The sequence below is a fragment of the Carettochelys insculpta genome, chromosome 1 (genome assembly GCF_033958435.1).
Source record: "Carettochelys insculpta isolate YL-2023 chromosome 1, ASM3395843v1, whole genome shotgun sequence".
Classification (NCBI taxonomy): domain Eukaryota; kingdom Metazoa; phylum Chordata; order Testudines; family Carettochelyidae; genus Carettochelys; species Carettochelys insculpta.
Window position 1 is genome coordinate 226,077,388 of NC_134137.1, and position 24,025 is coordinate 226,101,412.

General features: G+C 48.2%; 1 protein-coding gene across 1 annotated transcript; it reads right to left on the reverse strand.

The window, feature by feature from the left end:
• Nucleotides 1-11,736: 11,736 nt before the first annotated feature.
• NHLH2 (nescient helix-loop-helix 2) lies at nt 11,737-12,144 on the reverse strand. The gene has a single exon (XM_074983568.1). It carries the CDS (start codon nt 12,142-12,144, stop codon nt 11,737-11,739), a length of 408 nt encoding a protein of 135 aa, XP_074839669.1.
• Between the last annotated feature and the right edge of the window lie 11,881 nt (nt 12,145-24,025).

A 24,025-nucleotide genomic window follows, 5' to 3' on the forward strand; every position in this document is an offset into this window, starting at 1 on the left:
TTGTGCACCTTTTGCTGTTTTTGTTATTTATTGTCATTTATTTTTAGCAGAATTTGCTCGGGAGTAGTGTTCGGGGAGCCCAGGACTGGAACAGCTGGGAGTTCTGAGGGTCTAGGCAGGGTGCAGAGCTGTGTGAGGGGCCTCAGGACTGCAGTATAGAATCATAGGATAGAATCATAGAATTCTAGGGCTGGAAGGGGCCTCAGGAGGTCATATAGTCCAGTTCCCTGCCTAAAGCAGGATCAACCCTAACGAAATCATCCCAGCCAAGACCATGTCAAGCCGGGACTTAAAAACCTCTAGGGATGGAGATTCCACCACCTCGCTAGGCAACACATTCCAATGCTTCACTGCCTGCCTGGTGAAATAGTTTTTCCTAATATCCAACCTACACCTCTTCCTCTGTAACTTTAAACTGTTGCTCCTTGTTCTGACATCTGTCGCCAATGAGACCAGTCTCTCCCCATCCTCGTTAGAGCTCCCTTTCAGGAAGTTGAAGGCTGCTTTCAAATCACCCCTCACTCTTCTCTTCTACAAACTAAATAAGCCCAAATCCTTCAGCCTCTCCTCATAGGTCATGTGCTGCAGCCCCTAAATCATTTTCGTTGCCCTCTGATGAACCTGCTCCAATGCACCCACATCCTTTCTATACTGGGGGGCCCAGAACTGGATGCAATACTCCAAAGGTGGCTTCACCAGTGCCAAATACAGGGGAATAATAAACTTCTCTAGATCTGCTGGAAATGCTTATCCTAATGTACCCTAATACAGTAGACCCCTGAGATATGTGCACTCAAGCTGTCCGTATCTTGGGTTAATGCGACTGAGTGGCTGAGTGGCTCCATTCAGAGGAGCAGGGAAACTAACCAGAACTATTGCACTGGTCAGTTTCCTGGCTCCTGTCAGGGGTGGCAGCGAACTCAAGTGCCACGCTGATAGGAGAGATTTCACTGCTCCTGTCAGTGGTGGCAGCTGAGATGCTGCCACTGACAGGAGTGGAGAAACCGCTCGTGTCGGGGTGCAGCCTGACTCTTTCCACTCTTGTCAGGGATGCCAGCTGCTCTGGTCAGTGACAGCAGCCCAGAGCCAGGCTCTCAGCTGCAGCCACAGAAAGGAGTGGGAAAACTGATCAGGGCAGCAGAGTTGCTGACTTATGTGGGGATTGTGAGAATGCAACCCCCCAGTAAGTCGGGGTCTACTCTATGCCATTAGCCTTCTTGGCTACAAGGGTGCACTGTTGACTCATATCGAGTCTCTCATCCACTGTAATCCACAGGTCTTTTTCTGCTGCACTGCTACTTAGCCAGTCGGTCCCCAGCCTGTAACAATGTTTGGGATTCGTCCATCCCAAGTGCAGGACTCTGCACTTCTCCTTGGTGAACCTCATTCGATTTCTTTTGGCCCAATTCTTCAATTTATCTACGTCACTTTGGACCCTTTCCCTACCCTCCAACATATCTACCTGTCCACCTAGCTTAGTGTTATCTACAAATTTGCTAAGTGTGCAAGCCAGTCTGTCATCCAGGTCATTAATAAAGATGTTGAACAATACTGGCCCTAGAACTGATCTTTGGGACACTCTACTTGAAACGATCACCAACCAGACGTAGAAGCATTGATCTCTACCCATTGGACCCAACTGTCTAGCCAGCTTTCTATCCATCTTACGATCCATGTATCCAATCCAAACTTCCCTAACTTATGGGCAAGAATATCGTGGGAAACTGCATCAAAAACTTTGCTAAAGATAAGGTATATCACATCCACTGACTTCCCCATGTCCACAGAGCCTGTTACCTCATCACAGAGCTTAATCAGATTGGTCAGGCACGACTTGCCCCTGCTGAATCCATGCTGACTATTCCTGATCACTTTCTCTCCTTCCAAGTGCTTCAAAGTGGATTCCTTGAAGATCCCCTCCATGATTTTTCCAGGGACTGAGGGAAGGCTGACTAGTCTATCATTCCCTGTTCTATTGGAGGAGGTACTGAACTGGTGCCCAGTATAAAGCTGAATAGGAGTGTGTGGGGTTTGAGGATCCCTGGATCAGGATGGTGATTTTTCTCACCGAAGTTTATCTCCGAACCACTAGGCCCAGCTATTTTCTTTGTCTCCGAGTCAAGAAAGAACTTTCCCAAAACTGCTCTTGTACATACAACACATAACTGCGCAGCAATGACTGGCTCATGTTTGAGATGGGTCCCTAGCCACAAAACTTGGGCCTGGATTACCCAAAACTGGCGATGTACATATTGAGGAGTTCAATTTAGGCCCTGGTCTGGCTAAGGCTAGCCTCATGCAATGTCTCACTGGCAGGCGTCCAGCTCCCACCGCCAGATAAAACATGAAAACATCAAGGATCCCCATTTTGCAAGGTTTGGAATAAAGGACAAGGTAAAGAGAAACAATTTGGTTTCCTCCACAGCCTGGTAAGAGTTTGTTTGACCTATTCTCTTTCTCACAACTTTTCTTTCACTTGCGTCTTCCCTTTTCTGGTATCCATCTTGATGTCCGTTTGGGGCAAATGTTTGGTAGGTTATGCGAGATGAGTCTGAAGCAAAACTCTGGATCATCTCACTGCTATGGCAAGTTCAAATGCAGGTATGAATGTTTTAGCTTGAGACTGTCTATGTTTTATTCAGCTGAACCAGTTTACCTGATCCTAATTTCATTTTGAACAATTGAGACAATGTCAACAACTGTGACAGTAAAAAAATAGAATCTAGCCCTATAGAATGTAGGTCTGTTGGGAATTCTGTGTGAGTAAAGACTGAATAAGAATGTCAGGGCTGGATATGTGGGACCAGATTCTGAAGTGGACGCATTCAGGACTGGGGCCTTTGAATACTAGTGTATTATCATCATCCTCTCAGCTCGAAATCACAAGTAATCCTGGTGAAATCTGTAGAGCTGCTTTGAATTTACTCCTGGGTAACTGGGATCAGAACCTGAATCTTAGTCTTTAGGGAAACAAGCCAATGTTCCATGGGTCTCCGTTTTAATTAATTCAGACAATTAATGTTTGCTTCACTCTGCATTGTTGGATGATGGCAGCAAAGTTCCCACATCTGAAAAGTAAGGTCCTACTTGGCTTGCTCCATTGGCTCCAGTGGGAACGCCTCACACCGCAAGCTTTCACACTTGGGCCTTGAGAATACAGCTGGAACCAGTGTCCCCAGCGGCTGCCATCTCTGCTATGTCCAGCACAGCTTCATCGTTATTCCCATAGTCAGAGCCAGTCCTACGGGTCAGCAAGCCAAGCAGTCACCCGAGGCCACCACTTTCAAGGGGCTGCCAAAAAGCCAGTCTGGCACTTTGGGCTTGGCTGCTATCTCAGCAGCCGGCTCCCCCCTGCCCACCCTGCGCACTCTCAAGCAGGCACTTCGCTACTGGGCTGGCTCCTGCCATGCTGCCTGCACTCCCCGGCGGCCCCCACCACGCTGCCTGCGCTCTGCTGGCCGAACCCTCCCTCTCACGGTGCTGCACACTCCAGGACTGGGATGGCTGCTGGGTGCAGAGCTCGGACAAAACACTGAGCTCTGGGTTATTGTGGGGGTGGGGGGGGGTTGTCATTTTTAAGGGGCTGCCAAAATTTGCTTGGGGTGGCCAATTGGCTAGGACCAGCCCTGCCCCTCGCAAATGTTTCTTGGAAAGTTTGGAAACTTGTATTTAAAACAGGGATGGAGCCATCCTGCTGTTCCTTACCAGGCAAAAATGCAATTGATGTCTCTGGGACCTTAGCTTGAGTAGGCACTAAAGCTTGGTCTTTGTCTGCTGGGTCTGCATAAGGAAATCTCTCCAGACTCAGCTCCTCACAGGGTCATAGCCCCAAAGCTTGCGCTTTCTTTCTGTGTCTGTCTCTGTCACCAAACAACACTAACGCAGGTTATTTGTCTGGTTCATAAACCTTTGTTACCCTGGGCCCCCAATGCTACAGTCTTTCATCTTGTATGTATGGGAGGATTTAGAAAGAGAGAGAGAAGACAGATAGACTGACAGCTCATTGGAAGAGTAAAACCAAATCCCTTGTCCTTTGTAATGAAGCAGAATGTCCTTCTCTATACGGACATCATTAATATTGTCATCCTCTCCCTCCAGCAGTCTTTAATGTCTAATTAATGACTCCCTGTGGCTCCTCCCTACATGGCATCAGTCTCCTTCTGATTTGAATTCCCTATAATGACTGCTAGGAATTCCCAAGATGGCTGTTGTTCGTGGCCGTACTGAGCATTTGCTCTTCTCTCTTATACGCCCTGTTGAGACCCACCCATGCAAACAAACCCTTTCACTTCTTTATACTCCACACTACTTTCCCTTCCACTCTTCATCTCCTGCCCTCTCACATACTTACTTACATTCATACAATTTCCTCCTCCCTCCCTCCCTCCCCTCACAGACACAGAACTCTCCCCTCTCAGACATCCACTGCACCCCACTCGTGTACCTACCTCCCTTCTGCGTAGGGAGCCCTCCCTTCACATACACACATCCCTCCCTCGCATACCTGCCCTTGCCCTGTCTGCATCCCTCCCTTCCCACGTGCCTCTCTCTCCCTCCTATGCATCCCCCGCCACATATACTTACCCTGCATGTACTGTCCCTACCTTCACATATACATACCCGCGCTCTCACACATCCTCTACCCCTCATCTCATAGAATGGAAAACTTACTGGATTAAATGATTTGCCCAAGCCCACCCTGGTCAGTGGTAGGGCCAGGAAGAGCATCCAGGAGTTCCAACACCCAGGAATGCCTGCTCACCACAAGACAACACGGTTGAAATAAAGCACCCAAACTATGCGCCTTGGGTGGATCCCTATCTCTGCAGAGCTTCGCCGAATGGGGATCCCCCTAAAGGCGAATTAAGGCAGAGTGTTTGAATCCTGGGGCTCCAGACCTGATGTGCAAGGAGAACCAGGTGTAAATAAGACCTTCCCCAAACTAGTCCCTGGAGAGAAGATGGTAGGGAAATGGCTAGGACAAAAATTCTATCATGTGGTGGGGAGGGAGGGCTGAGGGAAATCCCAGCGAGATAGAGAGTGGGAGAAGGGCCCATTGCTTTGGGCTGGGATTTTCTCAGGTGAGGGGAGGGTGAGCAAGCCTGGCCAATGTGAGCCCTGTTCCGTGTTAAGCCTGTACAGTTCAGGCTCAGTGCCTGAGTTCATTTCTGTCTCTCATACTGACATTTCTCTCTCAGGTGGCTGCCGCCGCCTGTTCTAGGGTGGGGCTGAGGGCTGGGATGACTCATGTTTTCAGGCTCTTATCGGCATCAGTATAATGTTCTGCCTTTCTTTTCTGTCATGTGGCATCCCGCCTCCCTCCCCTCCTCCTCTCCCTCCGCCATCTCCCAGAGGAGGCGACAGACGGTCCTGTAATTTGGTTCCATTCGCTCGACTGGAGCAACACCTGCCCCCCTCCCAAGGGACGGAAAGGGCTCGTCCTAAACCCTACAAGGAGCCAAAGACAAATCTAAGGCCCACATGCAAATAAAACACAGGATAAAACAATATGGCCATTCTGGACAGAAAGGAGAAATCCGGCATCAGAAGAGGCAAGGGAAACAAAATGACCTCAGTGGGAAGAAATAAAAACTGCAGGAGCGTACCTGTTTCTTTGGGGGTGATTGTTATTGTGGTGAATTGATCTTTCCTTTCCTCTCTTAGCGAATAAACCAATAGCACTGAAAAATAATGGCTGATACTAGGCTATATCTATCCACACTAAAAGGGCTAGGTTATGTAGGTTACAGGATAGATAGATAAGTTAGATACCTAGATCATAACGCCAGAAGGGACAATTGTGCTTATCTCATCTGTATAACATATATCACAGAACTTTTCCCCAAATAATTCCTGAAGCAGACCTTTTAGATAGCCAGTCTTGATTTAAAAATTGTCACTGATGTAGCATCCACCAGGACCCTTGGTAAACTGGCCCACGGTTAGTTATGCTCTCTGTTAAAATGTATGTCTTTTTTCAAATACATAAAACCATAAATATGTCTTCCTAACAGTACATGGAAAACATGCCATTTCTTTGCTAAAGCTCACACACAAAAATCATTTCTTTCCCCCCTTTCGTAGGAATAATACAAGATATCAAATCACTTCAAATGCCTTCATTATTCCCCACTCTGAGCTTTGGCTCCACAATGTTATCAAACCAACAGGTGCTATTTTTCATCAGTCACTGAGATATTTATGAATAAACATAGCATTTACCATGCTGGAAGGTTAGAGGCACGTTCCAGATCTGTAACCAGTTTATCTCAAGTATGCCTGCCTATTGGCAGTCTAACCCGTCTGTGTGTTTTGCAGAATGCTCTATACTCCTGACCCTACAACCACGAATGCAGATGAACATTATGCATTGCACGACGCATATCTAAGTAGCCCTTACTCATGCAAATTGGCCCTTTGAAGTTAGTAAGCTTACCTGAGTGAATAAGTAGCAGAAACGTAGCACTTTAAAGACTAACAAAATGATTTATTCGGTGATGAGCTTTCGTGGACAGTCCCACTTCTTCAGATCAAACATTCATGGTGGATACAGTGGGACAGATTTGTGCCCCATCCATATCTTTGTTTGCCCATTGTCTCTGTGAAGCAGTTTGATCTCTGCCCTTTTGTTTGTGGAAGGTCCATTTCCGGGTTTCCCTGGAATGCCCTGTGCTTTCATGTTTGTGGCATGTTTCCTATCTGATGTTATTCATGTGGGCTTTTCAATATATTAGCACAGCATGCTATGTCATACATTGGAAGCACCAGGCCTTGTTACTGTATTAGTGATGTGTCTGACCTCTTTGTGCTAATGGCTTGTTGGATAGCTATTAGTGGAATGCCCCAAGTCGGTACATTGCAGGCATTTCCCATATCTGTATGTTAGTGGTATTTTCCAGGCCTTTGCCTTGTACTTTTATATCACTGTTAATTAGAGAAGAACCAGAGCCATAGAGCTCAAGTGTGGATTTATAACTAAAGTTTCCTGAGTTTTCAGCGTGTTCATATCCATGGCTGCAGCATGGGCTAATTTCTAACTTTAAATTAAAAATAACCCCTCCCATTACTGCAACATTAAGGTTCCAGGTTTAAACCCTGAAAACTCAGCAATACTCATCTTACGTTTACACTCTGCCTGCTGGTAGGTTTGCACAAAATGATATAGTCCTTTACATGTGAGCATATCCTGTAAATCAAACAATACATTTTGCTGCTAACTTACGTACCATGTATCCATGATGACACACAGGCTGATAAAGGTATCTGTCTCATAATGCATAAGCACCAGTGAGTAGACTTAAGGTTGTTAATTTGATCTTTGTTTTGACATTTCCTGGCTTTTACATGCATACCCATCCAGGCTGCATGTCACACTGACTTTGTTTCTTGCATGTTTTCATGATGATGATGTTGTTGATTTTGATTTGTAAGAAAAAGAAAGAAATGGGGAGCAAAAGACTTAGAGATGTTTGGTTTGTTTTTAAATAATTAACTGGTATCAGCCATCAAATGGCACCTGGAATTTTCAAGGTCAGTGGAAAAATTCACATCTAGGATTTGATCCTCTTATGGGTGACGTCAAAAGCAACTGATCCCTCCCGACTCTAGTGACTTCAGTTAAAGCAGGAGCAGATCCACACAGAGATAGATACCAGTCAGCCAAGGATTGATTCTTGTACGTTAGGACTGCAGCCTATTTAGCTGGGTGGAGTTACTACTGCTTTACACCTGTGTAAGTGAAAGTAGAACCTGGCCCTAACATGCACGTCCATACACTGTATGGACTTTGTGACTGTGTAGGAGTGCTGGAACAATTTGTATGGTGGGGTGCTGAGATCCATTGAACCAATCAGTGAACCTTGAGTATCATGGACAGCACTTCAAGCTGTGGGGTGCTGCAGAACCCCTAGTTCCAGCACCTATGACTCTATATGAATTAAGGTAGAACCAGGGCTTGCTAAATGTAAATGGTCATAACTTCAAATTGGTTCGGTCAGTTGCCATCAAACTTGGCATCATGTATAAATCTTTGTGTGCTCTACATGAGACAGGCCAGATTCGAACAAAACTGGAGCGAAGATTTTAAAGTTACATGATGACTTAAAGTTGTAGCATTTTGAAAAGGGTGCAATAATGCTACATGGTGTCTATGAAAACACATAGGTGCTAGAACTAGGGTGCAGAGGAGGGGGCCCTACAGCACCACGCCACTCCCTCCCACCTCCAGTTTGAAGTGGTTTTCCAGTTTGGTTAAACAGCTCTCAGCAGCCCCAGCAGTGTTCTGGCTCTCAGCCATGAGGCATAATGCTGGCGTTGACAGGTTCTGTTGACAAAAAAGCTGTGTGGCCGCTCTGAAGGGGGCTTCTCTCCACAGACAGAGCCTCCAGAACAATGGGCAGCTCTTGTCTGCTGTGCTTCCAGGTTCCTGTTTTGTCGAGAGAGCAGCCAGACAGTCCAGCCATTCTGTCGACAGAGCGAAGTGCTCTCCTGATTGGCTTTTGTGCGTGGCCACATTCTGTCAACTGAAGTTTTGCCAGGAACTCTCCTCCGACAGTGACTTCTGTTGACACAGCGCTGTGGTGTAACCATAGCCATAATGTATAGCTCTGTGGGTAAAATCCACCCCAAGCAGAAGAGCCAGACAGTTGTGATATAAGTGGTGCTTAGGGCATGTCTGGTTCTCTGCACCACGCAAATGTCACGCTTTTACAGGACTGGGTCTACATTTAATGCCATGTTTCAAATGTCAGTCATTTTAGCCATAGCCTTGTCGAAATAAGCGGGGTTGGAGTTTTTAGGAATAAGAAAAGTGTATATTTATTTCATTTCACTCAAATTAGAATTGGCAGACAGGATTTTAATTAAACTTCAAAACCAAACAACCTTGCATGAAAGCAGGGACAATGCATGTAAAATATCAGCCTCATGGATGAATGCGTCAGAAACAATTTGTAAAATCAGGTGGTTCTAAAGGTTTGCTTTGACTTCACAGCCTGAACTTTAAAGGGTGCTACCGGATGCCTGGTGGGAATAAGCAGAGGGAGAGGGAGATATAAGCCGTGTCTACACGTGCACGCTACTTCGAAGTAGCAGCACTAACTTCGAAATAGCGCCCGTCACGGCTACAAGTGTTGGGCACTATTTCGATGTTAACATCGACGTTAAGCGGTGAGACGTCGAAGCCGCTAACCCCATGAGGGGATAGGAATACTGCCCTACTTCGACGTTCAACGTCGAAGTAGGGACCATGTAGTCGTTGCGCATCCCACAACATCGAAATTGCGGGGTCCACCATGGTGGCCATCAGCTGAGGGGTTGAGAGACGCTCTCTCTCCAGCCCCTGCGGGGCTCTATGGTCACGGTGTGCAGCAGCCCTTAGCCCAGGACTTCTGGCTGCTGCTGTGGCAGCTGGGGATCCATGCTGCATGCACAGGGTCTGCAACCAGTAGTCGGCTCTGTGGATCTTGTGTTGTTTAGTGCAACTGTGTCTGGGAGGGGCCCTTTAAGGGAGCGGCTTGCTGTTGAGTCCGCCCTGTGACCCTGTCTGCAGCTGTGCCTGGCACCCTTATTTCGATGTGTGCTACTGTGGCGTGTAGACGTTCCCTCGCAGCGCCTATTTCGATGTGGTGCTGCGCAACGTCGATGTTGAACGTCGACGTTGCCAGCCCTGGAGGACGTGTAGACGTTATTCATCGAAATAGACTATTTCGATGTATGCTTCATGTGTAGACGTAGCCATATATATATATATATCTTGCAGCTCACCAACTACATTTAGGCCCTGATCCTCCAACTGCAGTTGTTTGAGTCCAGTTGTAGAATCATGACCTTATTTGAGGGGTTTCTTTATCAGATACAATATCATCTTCAGTGTCAGACTGCAACTGTCCCTTTATGTGCAACCTGTTGACTCTTTCACAGACTTTAAAAGGCTTCAAAAATCTCATGCCACTACTGCCTGTGCATCCTTTCTAATTTCCATCCTATGGAAAGACCAAAGAAAAAATAATTATGAAAAAAACGCTTTATTTGATACTTTTATTTATATGCAAAACAGCGCACCATTCATGAGAGATATGAAAAACGCATCAGATAGAAACCAGATTTATCTATTTTCACTACAAAATATTGCATTATATAAAGCAACAGACACACACACAAAAAACCCTGAAAAAGATTAAAATCTTTGGATCGCAAACTTCTTATTTCTTTTTTTGTCCTTAAAACGCGCTCCTTGTTTTGAGAGATTCACAGCAAAGAACATGAAACATTTTCGGGTTATAGAATATTTTTGGTTGTCACAAAGGAAAGTAGTCCTGGATTTTTTTTATTTTATTTTTATTTCCCTTTTTTTAGGAAAAAAGTCATTTCCTAAAAAAATACCACACACACATACACACGCATACGCACGCGCACACACATACACACAGACAAAAAAAACTACTTCCCTTACAAACTGTTCATAAAGTACTTTTCAGACTTAACTATAGTTCAGAATAACAACAAGTATATATATATAAAAAAATCTCTAGTGAAGTGCTAGTGTTGATCCCACACAAAAAAAAAAGTAAAAACCTTCAAGAACAAATGTCTAATATATAAAATATACTTAAAAACAGGGTGGAAGGGAAGGTTGTCTTATACAAGTGCAATATAATTGGAGCAAAAATGAAAAAAACCCATTGTATTGAGCCCAACAAACACTTGAAAAGTTAGACATAATTTTCCACAGGAGAAAGTGTAAACACTTGACTATATAAACCAATTGGCACAAAATATCCAAAGTAAAATTGCCACCACTCAGAAAAATAAATAGGTCTTGAAAAAAATAAATTGTCTACTCCTTCTAACATAAATAAAAATAGTTATTTTTAACTGCACCTATGGGTCACATGTTTAAGGTCACAAGTAGATGTTTTTGGATATATAAAGGGGCACTTGACAGCCTGAAAAACAATCTGATTTTACATGTTCCTTCTAAAACTGAACTTTCCATACTTGTGTCACCAAACTGCTCTTCCACCTTGCCCTGTTGGTGGGACATGATTTTTTAAAAGAAAACCTTGCAAAATATTCAGCCTATTTTGACATACCCCCCAGAAGACCTTGGAAATGCATCTGCCCTTTCCTCTGGATGTTCTCCATAGCTTCCTTTTACTTGGGGTGTCTTTAGTGCCTTCCTTCAGCCACGCACGTCGGCCCCTGTTCAAGTGCCATGGACGTGGCAAGCGCTTTGCAGAATTCGGGGCTGGTTGTAAAAGTTGTGGCGTGAAAAACCAACCCGCCCGCGCCTCTCTTGTGTTTTCTGTAGGGAGCGGCGCGCTGTCCTCTCTCCCCTGGAGCCATCACAGCGCTCCTTCGGTCGGACCTGGAAGGCTACCTGGGCAGTCTCGAGGGGCTGCCAAAGGAGCTAGCCCTGCGGGACAGAGCGAGTCGGGTTATTGAGAGGAAGGATCGCGGCTGGTGAGCTGCCTTGAAAAGGGCAGATACATCTGCAGGGTCGGGTCCGAAAGACTCAGGGCCAACCCCCCCCCCCCCCCCAGAAGCTGGCCGGAAAGATTCAGCAGCGCCCCCCCCCCCCGGGCGGGAGGAGGGGGCAGAAGGGCGCCCAGCACAAACCCCAGTCCCCGGCGGAACATGTTGCAAGGTTGCCGGCGTCTCTCTCCCACTTCCCGGCTCAGAATCACCGCCCGGCCCCCTGCAGCGGCCCAGCCAAGCCGCCGGGCGGCCCAGCCGCTACACGTCCAGCACGTGGTTGAGATAGGAGATGTAGCAGATGGCCAGGCGCAGGATCTCGATCTTGGAGAGCTTTTTGTCGGGGGGCAGAGTGGGCAGCAGCTTCCGCAGCTCGGCGAAGGCCAGGTTGAAGGCTTCCACCCGGATCCGCTCGCGGGTGGCGTGGGCCGAGCGGTACTTGGCCGTGGCCCTCCTCCGGCGCCGCTTCTCCTCGCGGCTCAGCTGCTGGGGATGGAGGGCCGCCCGGCCGCCGCCTTTGCCCTCCCCGCCGCCCTCCTCCACCGGCTCCGGGTCCGAGACGCAGCAGCCCAGCAGCCCCCGGGCGTCGGGCCCCGCCAGCGACTCCGGGTCCGAGGGGGCCGAGGAGGGGTGGTCGGAGTCCGCCGCCTGGTCCGGGCTGAGCATCATTTTGGTGGGGCGGGGAAATGGCCCTTGAGTGACACGGGAAGGGGGAGGGGGACAGAAAACAGAAAAGGCCAAACTGTTACTGTGCGCGCCGGCCGGCCGAGCCCGATTCCCCGGGACCAGGGGCGGAGAGCCCGGCCCGCCCGCCCAGCTCTCAGTGGCCTCGGAAAAGCCCCGTCCGAGGGGGCCACAGAGGGCGCCTCTCCAGTGCGGGGCGGGGGGCGGACCGGCAATCGCCTTCCAAGCCGGGACCCCCCTCTACTTCGATTACGGGCCGGTGCAAGCCGGGAGCGACTCCAGATTGACACCGTTGCGGGGGAGACTAATCTGTCCCCAGGGGGATCAAAGCCGGAGACCCGCTGGAGACGGGCTAGGGCCGGTTGCTAACAATGAGACAACAATGCGTTCGGGCACAAAGGCGTCAGCGTTCGCTTTGTGTCCTTGACTTCGGGGCAGTTACTCCGGAGTGGAAACGTGCCCGCCAGCCTCTGCTTAGATCTCCCTCTACCTGGCTTTGAAAAATAACAATACATAACAATGGCCGCTGGGCTGCCCCTTGCTGAGCCGCCTCCCTCCCGCTCCCCAGGGTTTGTAAACCCCAGCGGACTGGCGCAAAACAACCCAGTTCCCTTCTCGCTGGAACGGAAACGGCGCGGTAGAGAAATGCTCCCTCTCCCCTCGGCTAGGGCGGGGAGCGTGCTGGAGAGGGGGCTCAGATGCTTTGTTTTAGGACGCGGCAAGGGTCCCCGTTGACGGCCATAGGAATTAGACCCACCACAACAAAGCGGACTGTCTAGTTTGGCCATTGAAGGGCTAACATCTGTCACCAGCTTTTAGAGCCGATAGTCTTCCTCTGATCACTCCCCTGGTGAGAAGCAAGGCCCCCCACCCACCCAAAGGAAGCCTCAGATAACACCAGGTCGGCTCCTCTCCTCGTGTGGAAATAGATCCCCATTGGCAAGACGCTATATCCCGGCCCCCACCCCAATTGTCTGCTCAACTTTGTTCCTTTCCCACCACACCGGCCCCCCGTTCGGCTGTGCTGCCTTGCGAGGGAAAGAAACACCCGCAACGAGGCCAGCGCGGCAACCGGGGGGGTGAGATACATTAGATCCTATAGGTTCGCTTGGAGCTCGTCTCTTCTAGTCCTCCCCTCCGAGGGGGGGCGGCTTTCTCATGCTAATTTCCGTGAATCTAGAGCGCCGGAGTCGCTGATTGGCGGGGCCTGTTTCGGGGTGCTCGCTTAGAAAGGAGGGTAAAAGAAAGTGGCCCGTTTCGCTCCATGCCATTCTCTCGCTCGCGCCTGCCAAAACAGATCAATACCGGGCTGGGTTTAGACGGGCCTTTCAAAGGGAAATTGAGTCGCATCTTCTTGCAGCTTCCCGGCCGACCATCTGTCATGTAGACAGCCATACAAACCCGGGCACTGCGAGGGCCACGCCGGCGTGTAATAAAACAATACCTACCCCAGGCAGCCGCCGAATAACCTTGGACACAAAGGGGCGGGGGGAGGGGGTACCTCAGCCCATCGCCAGAATGAGGGCTACAGACTATTTCGGCGTCAAGTATGTGCTCGGAGCGCCTGGCGAGGCGTGTTACTGGCAGCCCGCTTGCAAAACGCGCTTGGAAACCGACGCCTGGGCCGAGTCCGAGGGAAGGCAAGATCCGACCTGGCAGCAGCAGCGGCAGCGGCAGCAGGAGGAGAGCTAAAGGCCGAGGTGGGCGGCTTGCCGCCTGCCTGGGAGACCGAGGGGGGATTCAGGGTCCAACCCCCACCCCCACCATCTCTCTGGCCTGTAGCCGGTTGTTTTATCGCAACACGGCCGCGCGGATTAGACACCTCTCCCCCACGCCTTGCCGGCAAACGGGCCGAGGAAACCGTGGCGCGGCGGGAGGCGGCGTGGAGCGCAAAGGAGCCAAACGGGCCACGGTTTCCAACGAAAAAAGAAAGCGGAGGGAAGGGAAAGCGGTCACATTTCTTCAGTGCGGAGCGGAGCGGGGACCGCCGCCCCGTGCCGGATTAAGCAGGGCTAGTGTTACAGGCGGGCGGATTGGTGCCCTAATGAGGCTCTCAAAGGCAGCAGACAAAAGCAAATGTAAAAAGCCGCCGCGCAGGGCAAACATCGGCGATCTGCTGGAAAGCACTAACAGCGCCTCTCAGCCCGCGGGGTTGGTTGGACGGCGGGATAGATACGTAGCGTTAGAAATTTACACCAGGGCCGCATTGAAATGGGAAAATAGAGGCTTAGTTAGAGGAGAAAGTTGCTACCAGGTTTATCCACCCAGGGTCTTGAATTCCCTTGCTTTACGATTTCGACTGATCTCGAACAATATCTATGTATCTATCTACCTGTCTATCCAAAGAGAGGTTTAAAAAAAAAAGATTTCTATTTCACCTGCAAAATAATATGCGTTTAAGAGACCTTACCTTGCCTGAGTCTTTGCAACAAGCTTTCTTAAAGCGCCCTTTCCTCCACCCTGAAGCTTTCACAGTTCAAAACTCCAGGAGAGGGCCATGAAAAAGAAAACAAAATCAGAATAAAACCCCTAAAAGCAGCAAGTTGTTCTGTTGGAAGTGGAAGAGGCAGAGCTCATTCCTTGCGATGGCCTGGCAGGTCCAGAAATGGAAGATGTTATCTAAGATTTGGAGTATAAATAACAAGGTAGGTAATTTAAGACGTATTAGAAATACATTTCCCCATCAGAGTATTTTTTTTCTCTCCCAGAGATATATAACGGAGCAGGAGCCGGTATGTGCAGAAAAGGGGGGAAATGGGTTGAAAAGTGCTGTTTTCCCGTTTCTTCCTCCTCCCGGGTCTCGATAAATAACAAAAGCGATGCAGAGATAAACACAATCAAGGTATTTCCCCCTCTTCCTTCCCAACAGCAGCACAATCGATAAGGGTGATGATCAGGATAAGATTTAATTTATGTTGCCTTCCTCGGCTTGCCCCTGTAAAGAGAAAATGATATGCAGGTCTCTGATTATGATCTGGCTCAGAAGTGAGATTGTTTGCTAGAGATCGGCTTTGTTCAGCTGATGTCTCCTCGATTCCCAGGCACACGGTACTGTAAATCAGGACTAACGATGCGTCCACCTTCTTCTTGTTATGTATATATTTGTTTACTGGGGAGGTGGGGGTTAAATGGTTAGTTTTCTTCCCGTCCTTGAAGATCAGATTTAAAATATACCCGGCATCCTGACGTCCCAACTCCTTCTTTACGTCTTTTATTTACCTATGTTTAAAACCAAAAACAACAACAAGAAAAAAACACATTGCCAGCGACTTGCAAACCCGCCAAGAGCTGATGTGATAGTAGATAGAAGATCTGCCGATGGAAAAGTGCAAGTCCCACTTGTAGTGACAACGGAGCAAAGCGAAGCTGGGAAAGGTGGCAGAGGGAAAGAAAGAGAGAGATGCGCGAGGAGTCCCTCCTGGTACCCAAGGGCTGAGCCTAGAGATGGTGGAAGAGATAAAGGCGTAGGGGAAGAGGAATGGCATCCCCCTCCCCTTAAATTGATATTTAATGGGAAATCCTATTGGACGGAAACCTGGCCACGAGTCGCTTAATTGGACTTGACATCTGTCACCGTGTGGGAGTTTTCACAGCCCAAATATTTTCAGCACAGCAGATTCTCACTGAATCCGTGCCACAACTGATAACAGGCAAAAGCAGCCCGTGAGAGAAGCCTTAGCCTCTGGATATGTGGGCGCTGGCTGTGTTCGCACCCTCTTTCCCAGAATATTGGCGACCCACTCAGCTAGAAAAATGCCACTGGCATTTTGCATGGAAGTTAAGAAGGAAGCTTTAGACGCCAATTTGCACCATATACCATAAGCTCAGTGAGACTCCTGGCATGGTTCTCTGGTGCATGTCTTTAGCACTAAACCAAACATCCAATACACCTAGAGCACCAAGCCTAGCTGGGATGTGGCAGGAGGAAGGGACAAGAGAGGCTCCAGACATGGTTCTCTGTAAACTGAGCGCTTGGGCATTCAGGCTGCATCCAGCTGATTGGCAGAGTGCCCACAGCACCCATAGAGAGCAGCATGTGTTTGGTGGTTCACATCTGCATATGCCTCAGTGCATGTAGCAAAATTTATTCTACCCCGGATGCAAAAAAATTAGAGGGCACGCGGCTCCCGGGACATTCAACACAGCAGTTATCATCTCGGGACTGCGATTTGCCACCTTTTTTCATTTGCAGCCCCTTAAACAACGTGAGACGGAGGCGGGGATCCCTTTGGAAATCTTAAATGTAGTCTGTGCCTCCTGCCTCATCCCCCCACCAGGGATCTGTGGGCCACAGGTTGAAAACCCCGAGTCTGGAAGGACACTTTACCTCTCCAGCCAGATGAGACAATGGGATGCAGGACACAAGGCTCTGTACTGGGCCAACAACTTATTCAGCCCTCACATGAACCAGAGCTTGGCTTCAGAGAGGTGCGTGGCACTGCTTGGTTCCAGGAAAGACCCAGGGTAGTACCCTGATGCATTTTTTTTGCTGCAAGCATCCTGGGATGAATCTAGTGCTAAGACTTATTTCTTTGGTGGGAAGGGGAAGGCTCTGGGGTCATAGAGCCATGCCTTAAGGGGTCTACCCTGACTCTGCTGTTGACTGGGTGGGTGGCCTTGGGCAAAGCGTTTTCCCTCTCTGGCCTGGGCCGTCCTCAGCTGTGCAAGACAGACTGGCGCATGGAGGTGTTGCGAGCTCACTCAGCTGCCTGAACACACATACAATGCTTTGAGATCTTTTCCTCAGAGACACTGACACAGAGTAAAGCCTCAGTAAAAATTTTTAAATAACAGCAAAATTACATTGACTGGGACTGAATCATTTGCCTGCTCTGTGCAGTTTCTAAGAATAAGAACTATTCTGGGAAGAAATGTAGGGCCTGGGACACCACAGGCATACATTGGCCCAGAGCCATCCCAGTCAAAGCAGAAGGATATCTTTGCATGGTATGTCCTTCGGGAAGGGACCTTGATCCCTGTGACAGGGTGGACTGGGTCCAAAAGCCCCCTGCTGGAGGCCTTGCAGCCCATCCTTGTGCTGCTCCACCAAAGTGCAAAAGAGAGGTCCTCCAAGTTGCCTAATGCGGCTGTGTGAGAAGCAGCCAATCAGAGCCCAGCAGGGTAGTATAAGAAGAGCTGCACAGCCAGCACATCTTCAGTTTCTCGCTGGTTCTGGAGGAGAGTGGATGGTGCTCTGGCTGGCTGTTGGAAGGGTCAGGACGAGGCCCTGAGCTAAGGTCGAAGAGAGAACTGAGGTGCGGGGAACTGCTCCAGGGAATGGTAGCTGCAACACAGTTTATTTAAAGGGATGTTGTGGTTCCTGGCCTGGCACATGCGGTAGAGGGTTGGGTCACAGCCGTACTACCAGCCATGGGAAAAGTGGCCAGGGAAACCCCCCTCCCACTTTTTTTGAGGGAGTGTAAGCTTAAGCTCTGGAGCACCTATATTGGCAGTGCCTATGCATTCACTCCTCTCCTGGGCCCCCAACTGCCAATTCCAACACATGGAGCTTTGGATCTAGATACAGCCCCCTGCAGAGGCTGAGAAAGGCGAAACAGCTGCTGTGAAGACCGTTTCTACCCAGGAAGAAGAGATACAAGTACAGATCTTAGGGGCATGATTGAGCTCCAAAATATTAGGCCTGGATCACCCTTTTTGCATCTGCCTGAAGAGGGAACTAACATTCTCCCTTAGGAGGGCCTGGAAATGGGTAGCTGTTGCTATAGCAACATCCCCCACTCCTCACAGCTTGCAGATGCTCCTCCAAAGGGGCTCAGTGAAGATCAGGCTCAGGGTCCCAGTGCATATTACCGCAGATCAATCACTTATTCCTCTTTGCCCCGTGGATCACAAGAGAGAAGCTGGCATAGTGTGGCTGGTCCTCTCTCCCCCAATCACATGCCTTGCCTGTTCCCTGCTCACCTGTGCTATCTGGCTCCTCCTGCACAGGGACTTCCATGGGGGGAGGGAACAGCCTGGAAGTATCTTTCCCAAACTCCTGTTGTGTCCTGGCTGAGATCTGAGGAGAGTCGGGGGTTGGCTGGCTGTTCTCCTGGAAATGCTGGGGAGCCCCTAGAGCTCTGAGATGGGGACAACAGAAAAGGGAGTAGGAGGGGGACAATCTCCACAGGCTGGGACCAGGAGGCTAGTCTTTTGCACAGGCAGGCATTGTGGGAGCGCTGCTCTTCGATGCTGGTGCCATCTTTTTAAAGTAGGTTTTATTTTTAAGTTTTCCTTTTGCTTCATTTGGTGCAGGAGGGTAGCTCAGCCAATTCATTGCATGCACAATGGTCCCTCAAATCCTTTCCATCCATGTGCCGACATTTACCAACCATGTGCGGAATAAATTTTTATGTGCACCAAGGCACGTGCAGTGGAAACACAAACCTCACTGTGGGTGCTCTGCTAGTCAGCTGGGTGGCATTTGAGTCTCTCCTGAGCAGCTGCACAGGTGCCCAGCTTACAGGGAACACTACACATGGGTCACTCAGTAGCTAGCAGACAGATTCTGACACCACCCAAAAAGTTGTTTCTCACTGTTGTTATTTCACTATATCCACTGCCATACCAAAATCTAAAGGGTTCTGCTCCCTGGAGGTTACAGACTAATGATCCAGTCACACAGCTTCAAACCTACCTCAACAGCCCCATTCAAAGTCAGTGGAAACCATCACGTGAATAAGGGCTGATGGGTCTGACTGTAGATATTTTCAGATTTAAGGAACTGGACTGATCCCCTAGCAAGCTGATGTTCTCTCTCTTTATTCTCAGCACAGATCGAGCAGCAAGGTAAGTGTCCCTTCCATGCATCCTCTCAACATTCCTTGCTTCTGGCAGGGAAGAATCCAGTTCTAGGATGGATGGGACATCTCCATGACCCATTCACTCTTTGACCTTTCTGCCGAGGTGGCTAAACAGGGACCGGTTTTAGTGAGGTTTGCGATGGCAGTTTTTGTAACACCTTTGTACTGGGAAATGGGCTGACAGCCAATGACGTACTCACGTTTCATTTCATTTGCTTACAGCATTTTTGTTGTTGATTCTGTGTGCCCATCAATAATCTTGAGGGGGCGGGCAACTGTACCGTTAATACCTTTGCTTAAAAAAAGACATTATGATATGGCAAGGGGAGTGGGGTAATATATTTTAATGGACCAACTTCTATTAATGAGAGAGACAAGCTTTCAAGCCAGGTGGAGCTCTTCTTCAGGTCTGGGAAAGGTACTGCTAGTGTCACAGATAAATGCAAGGTGGAACAGATTGTTTAGAATTAGTAATTAGCACATAGAACATAAATAGGTTACAGGTGGTTGTAATAAGCCAAAAATTCAGTTCATAAGCTTTCAAGTCTAGTAAAGTCAGGAATTTAAGCTCCCAGACCATGGGCAGCAGCTGGAGCCCTCTTTTGGGGAGGCTAGCCCCTGGCTCAGCCCCTTTCACATGCACCACCCCACAGCCAGAGCCCTGAGATCCCCTGTCCCTCCTGCAGCCAGAGCCCCAAGGCCCTCTATCCCACTCCACCAGAGAAGCCCTGAATTTCCCACCATCAGCCGCAGGAACCCTGAGCCGACTGAAGCTAGGAGTACCACCCAGCCTGCACAGAGGAGTCTCAGGCCAGCAACAGCGTGTAGCACACTGCCACCTGTTGGTCCGAGGAGCCCCAGGCCAGGTGCAGCCATTCCTCCTCTCTCCTCTTCTTCCCAGCCACAAGCTGCCCTGTGCGTTCCCGGCTGCTGAGGAGACAGCATTTGCTATTCAGCTTCCTGGTTCCTCAAAAGTGACTCTGGAATTCAGGCAGATTTCAGCTTCATGGGTACATGAGTATAGCACATGCTGCCTCACCAGTCACCCTGGAACTGACATCATATAGCAAAGACTTCACAGGCAACACTGCAACAGGGAGATCTGGTGACCATGACAGCGCCACAGTAGGCAAAGCCTCAACTGGCACATTGGACCTGCCCCCAATGTCCCACGCTTATCTTTGGAAAATGTTGTACAGGTTTCCTTTGAGGATGGGGACTGGTAAGTCAGATGTAGTGATCTCTCTGTTCACCCACAGGCACTAGGGTGTTTGCCTTTTGCCATGTTTGTCTGTGAGTTCATGGAGAGCATAGTTATTGTTGGGGCATTGAGAGCACTGGATGAGGTACACCACATGTTGCAGTAGACATGTGTAGGACCCGTAGATCTTGAAAGGTCTGTGGGAGGGAGTGTTGATCATCTTGCAGTGGAGATAAGTCTACAGGCAGAGGCATTCCTACAGGGATGTAGGGCCTGAGGAAAAGGGAAGTGTTCTGGGGCGTGGTCCCTGTCACCCTAACCTAGCCCAGGGTGGTTGCCTCCAAGCTACTAGGGACAAGGCAGCTATGTCTGCAGGGTTGACATCTGTTGTTCTATCAGCGCCTGGTGCCCCTTTGAATTGGTATGTCCTCTTCTGTGGGGAATTTCCTTCTGACAAAGAGTATGATGAGGCTGTGGGTGTTTGAAGGTCAGAAGAGCAGGTTCAAGAAATGTGTCTTTCAAGATGTGATCTTTATCATGTGAGGGTTGAACTTGTTTGTTACCCCATATGGGTTCTGGTGTGGGATCACAGGTAACAACGAGAAGTGTGCAGTGAGAAGGGGGGTTATTTTTGTACTGAAGCAGGGTTTCTTGGGTTACTTGAATGGCCCACTCCATGATGTCTACCACACATAGGTGGTGAAAGGGTTAACTAAGAGGACAATTAGCACATCTTATTGCAGCTGGAGGGGGACCATACCTCATTAAAGATGAAAGGTAGTGGGGTAAATAGAGGAACTCAGGAGAGGAGAGAATTTTAAGTCATTTCCTTGGTGTTAGAGACCTGAGGGGAAAAGGGCAAGGAGGAAGCCTCAAGTGGATAGGGAGGAGAAGACATCTGAAAGACTTAGGATTGAAGTAAGCTCCTGTAATTGACCCTGACATAAGGGATGGAAGCCAGGGTGCTGGGGAGAGGTACTGGGAGGTGCTCCTCATTAAACAGAGCTCAGGAAGGGGATTGCAGAAAGCAGGAAGAAGTCTGTGAAGGCTGTAGCAAGATGGAGCAGACCCTGGCTGTTCATCCCTGGGTTCTGCAGATGGTATCTCTACCTTACAGGTTTAGAACAGTGTCTCTCAACCTTTCCAGATTACTGCACCCCTTTTAAGAGTGTGAGCAGTCTTGTGTACTCCCAAGTCACACCTCACTTAGACAATTTGCTTACACAATCAGACATAAAATACAAAAGTATTACAGAAAGTTATTGGAAAGAAGTGCTTGGGTTTTTTTTCATTTTTAGCATGTAAATATAAAACAAATAGATTGGAATATAAAAATGTGTCCTTATATTTCAGTGTATAGTGCATATAGATTCGTATAAACAAGTCATCTGTATGAAATTTTTGTTTGTACTGACTTCACTAGTTTATTTAAACAGCCTCTTTTATAAAAAGGCAAACATCTACCCCCTGCTTGAGAAGCACTGGTTTAGGCAGTGATCCCTTACCATAGGATCTGACCATCTTCCATATATAATCAGTAGAGCAGTGCCATGAGGACTTTGTGGAATCTCTATTTCTTCTCCTTTTGGAGGGACTAGGAGGCAAATCTCTGCTTGGGATAGCATTTGTTATGTGGAATGTTTAGATTGATTTATTTCAGTGTGTGTGCATCTCTCTCTGTCTGACATTTAAATACCTCTTCCTGACTTGGGGGAAAAAAACTTTTTTTTTTTTTTAATTCAAGAAGACATTTTGCCACAATTCCAGTTTTGCAAAAACATTGGCAAGGCTTTGGTTTCGGTCCAGTCACGAAAAATGTCCAACCTTGAAATTTGTCATGGATCAGAATTATTATCATCCAGTCAGCTCTAGAAGTGACTCTGAGAGCCAAGTACTGTTCCCCTGATGATAATCAGCCATCCAGCACCCAAGAGTTCAGATCTAAGGACTACTCGCCTACAAGCCACTTGATCTCAACTCCTTGGCTGCTCTGCAATGAAGAGTTGACTTCATTCTAAGGCAGACCAGAACCAAGGCATATAGCATGGTATAGATTAGAAATAACATTATGAATCATACCCAGGAATAAACTGGCAGTGTAATCCACAGAGCACAGCTATTCTATGCTCCATTAAGTGAGCAGAAAGCCATATTCTGCACTAGCGTAAGGTTCCAAATTGCCTTTAAAGGTAACCAGAATACTGTGCAACACCTCCAAGGCCACTGACAACAATTTACATGGGAAAGTACAACGCATATGCAGTGGGGATTCATAATACCAAGTGCTGCAGGAACAGGCTTTGGCAAGGTCTAAGGAAATTCATTAAACAGAATGTTCTGCAGCTCTCAGTGGGAACAGGTGAGACTGATAACAAAGGTGCCATCTGTGAAGCTGTTTTTGTGGTGTGGACACCTGTCAGATTGGGAACTGGAATGAGACTCAAGCTCATTTCATGCAGGCCATCTGCAATCTTTTTCAATATTACGGCCCTGAGTTATCTTTGAACTGGCTAAGGGATGTGAATGGGGCAGGGTGTCACTGTGGGTGGAAATGTGCCTGGGGAGGCAATAGAATGAAAGGACCCAGCTTGACTCTCAGATTCCAATTCAGCCATTGGGGGAAAGAAAAATCAGTTTTCACTTGCACCATGAACAAAACTGACCCAGAGTCATGGAAAGATTGAACGTGGATGGGGTGAGCCCGAGGATATATGGGGCCCAACACTGTACTATGAAACTGATTCCCCTATTCCTTTAAACTAAGGTCCTGTAGACCGACCTAGTAAACTCACAAATAGCAAACTGTCCTGTAGCACCTTAAAAACTAATAAATGTATTAGGTCATGAGCTTTCATGGGCAAGACCCACTCCTTCAGGTTATTAGAGTAGACAATTAGAATCCAGGGTTTATATAGCAAGGGGGAGAGGAGGAAATAGAAAAGTTACTTGCCACTAGTAGGACCAGTAGATGAAGCAAACTGCTCTTGTAATGCATAAGACAGTTGAGATCTCTGTGATGGCCTAATTTAAGTGTGTCAGATTTGCAAATAAATTCCAATTCAAGTGTCTCCCTCTGTAATCTTATGGTAAAATCCTTTTGTAGAAGAATAGCTACTTTTAAATCCATTATTGTACATCCAGGGAGGTTAAAGTTCCCCTATAGGCTTATGTGTATTCCAATTCCGATGCCAGATTTAAAACCATTCATTCTTTGGTGCACAGACTGTTGGGTTTGTGCAGTGTACTTGGCTGAGGGGCATTGCTGGCACATGATGGCGTATATCACCTTAGTGGAGGTGCAGGTGTACAAGCCCCTGATGATGTGGTTGTTGTGGTTGGGTCCAGTGATGGTGTCACTAGTATAATATGTGGATAGAGAGTTGGCAATGGGGCTTGTTCCAGTGATAATTCCCGGGGTTAGGGTTTGTGGTGTGGTATGTTGTGTGGCTGTTGATGAGTATTTTCTTGAGGTTGGGTGGCTGTCTGTAGGAGAGGACAGGCCTATCACCCACGTCCTGTGAGAATGAGGCATCATGTTCCAGTACAGGTTGTAGGTCGTAGGTCATAGGTTGTGAGTGATGTGTAGGTTGTCAATGAGGGGTTGACAGCTAAAAGTCGTGTTCTGTTATTTTTCTTGTTGGGCCTATCGTGAAGTAGGTGATTTCTGGGTACCTATCTGGCTCTGTCAATCTGTTTCTTTAATCCACACAGTGGGTAATTAAGTTTTACGAATGCTTGGTAAAGATCTTGCAGGTTTTTGTCTCTGTCAGAGGGATTGAAGCAGATATGGTTGTATCTTAGGGCTTGGCTGTAGACAGTGGATCATAAAATGTGTCTTGGAAGCTGGAAGCATGTAAGTAAG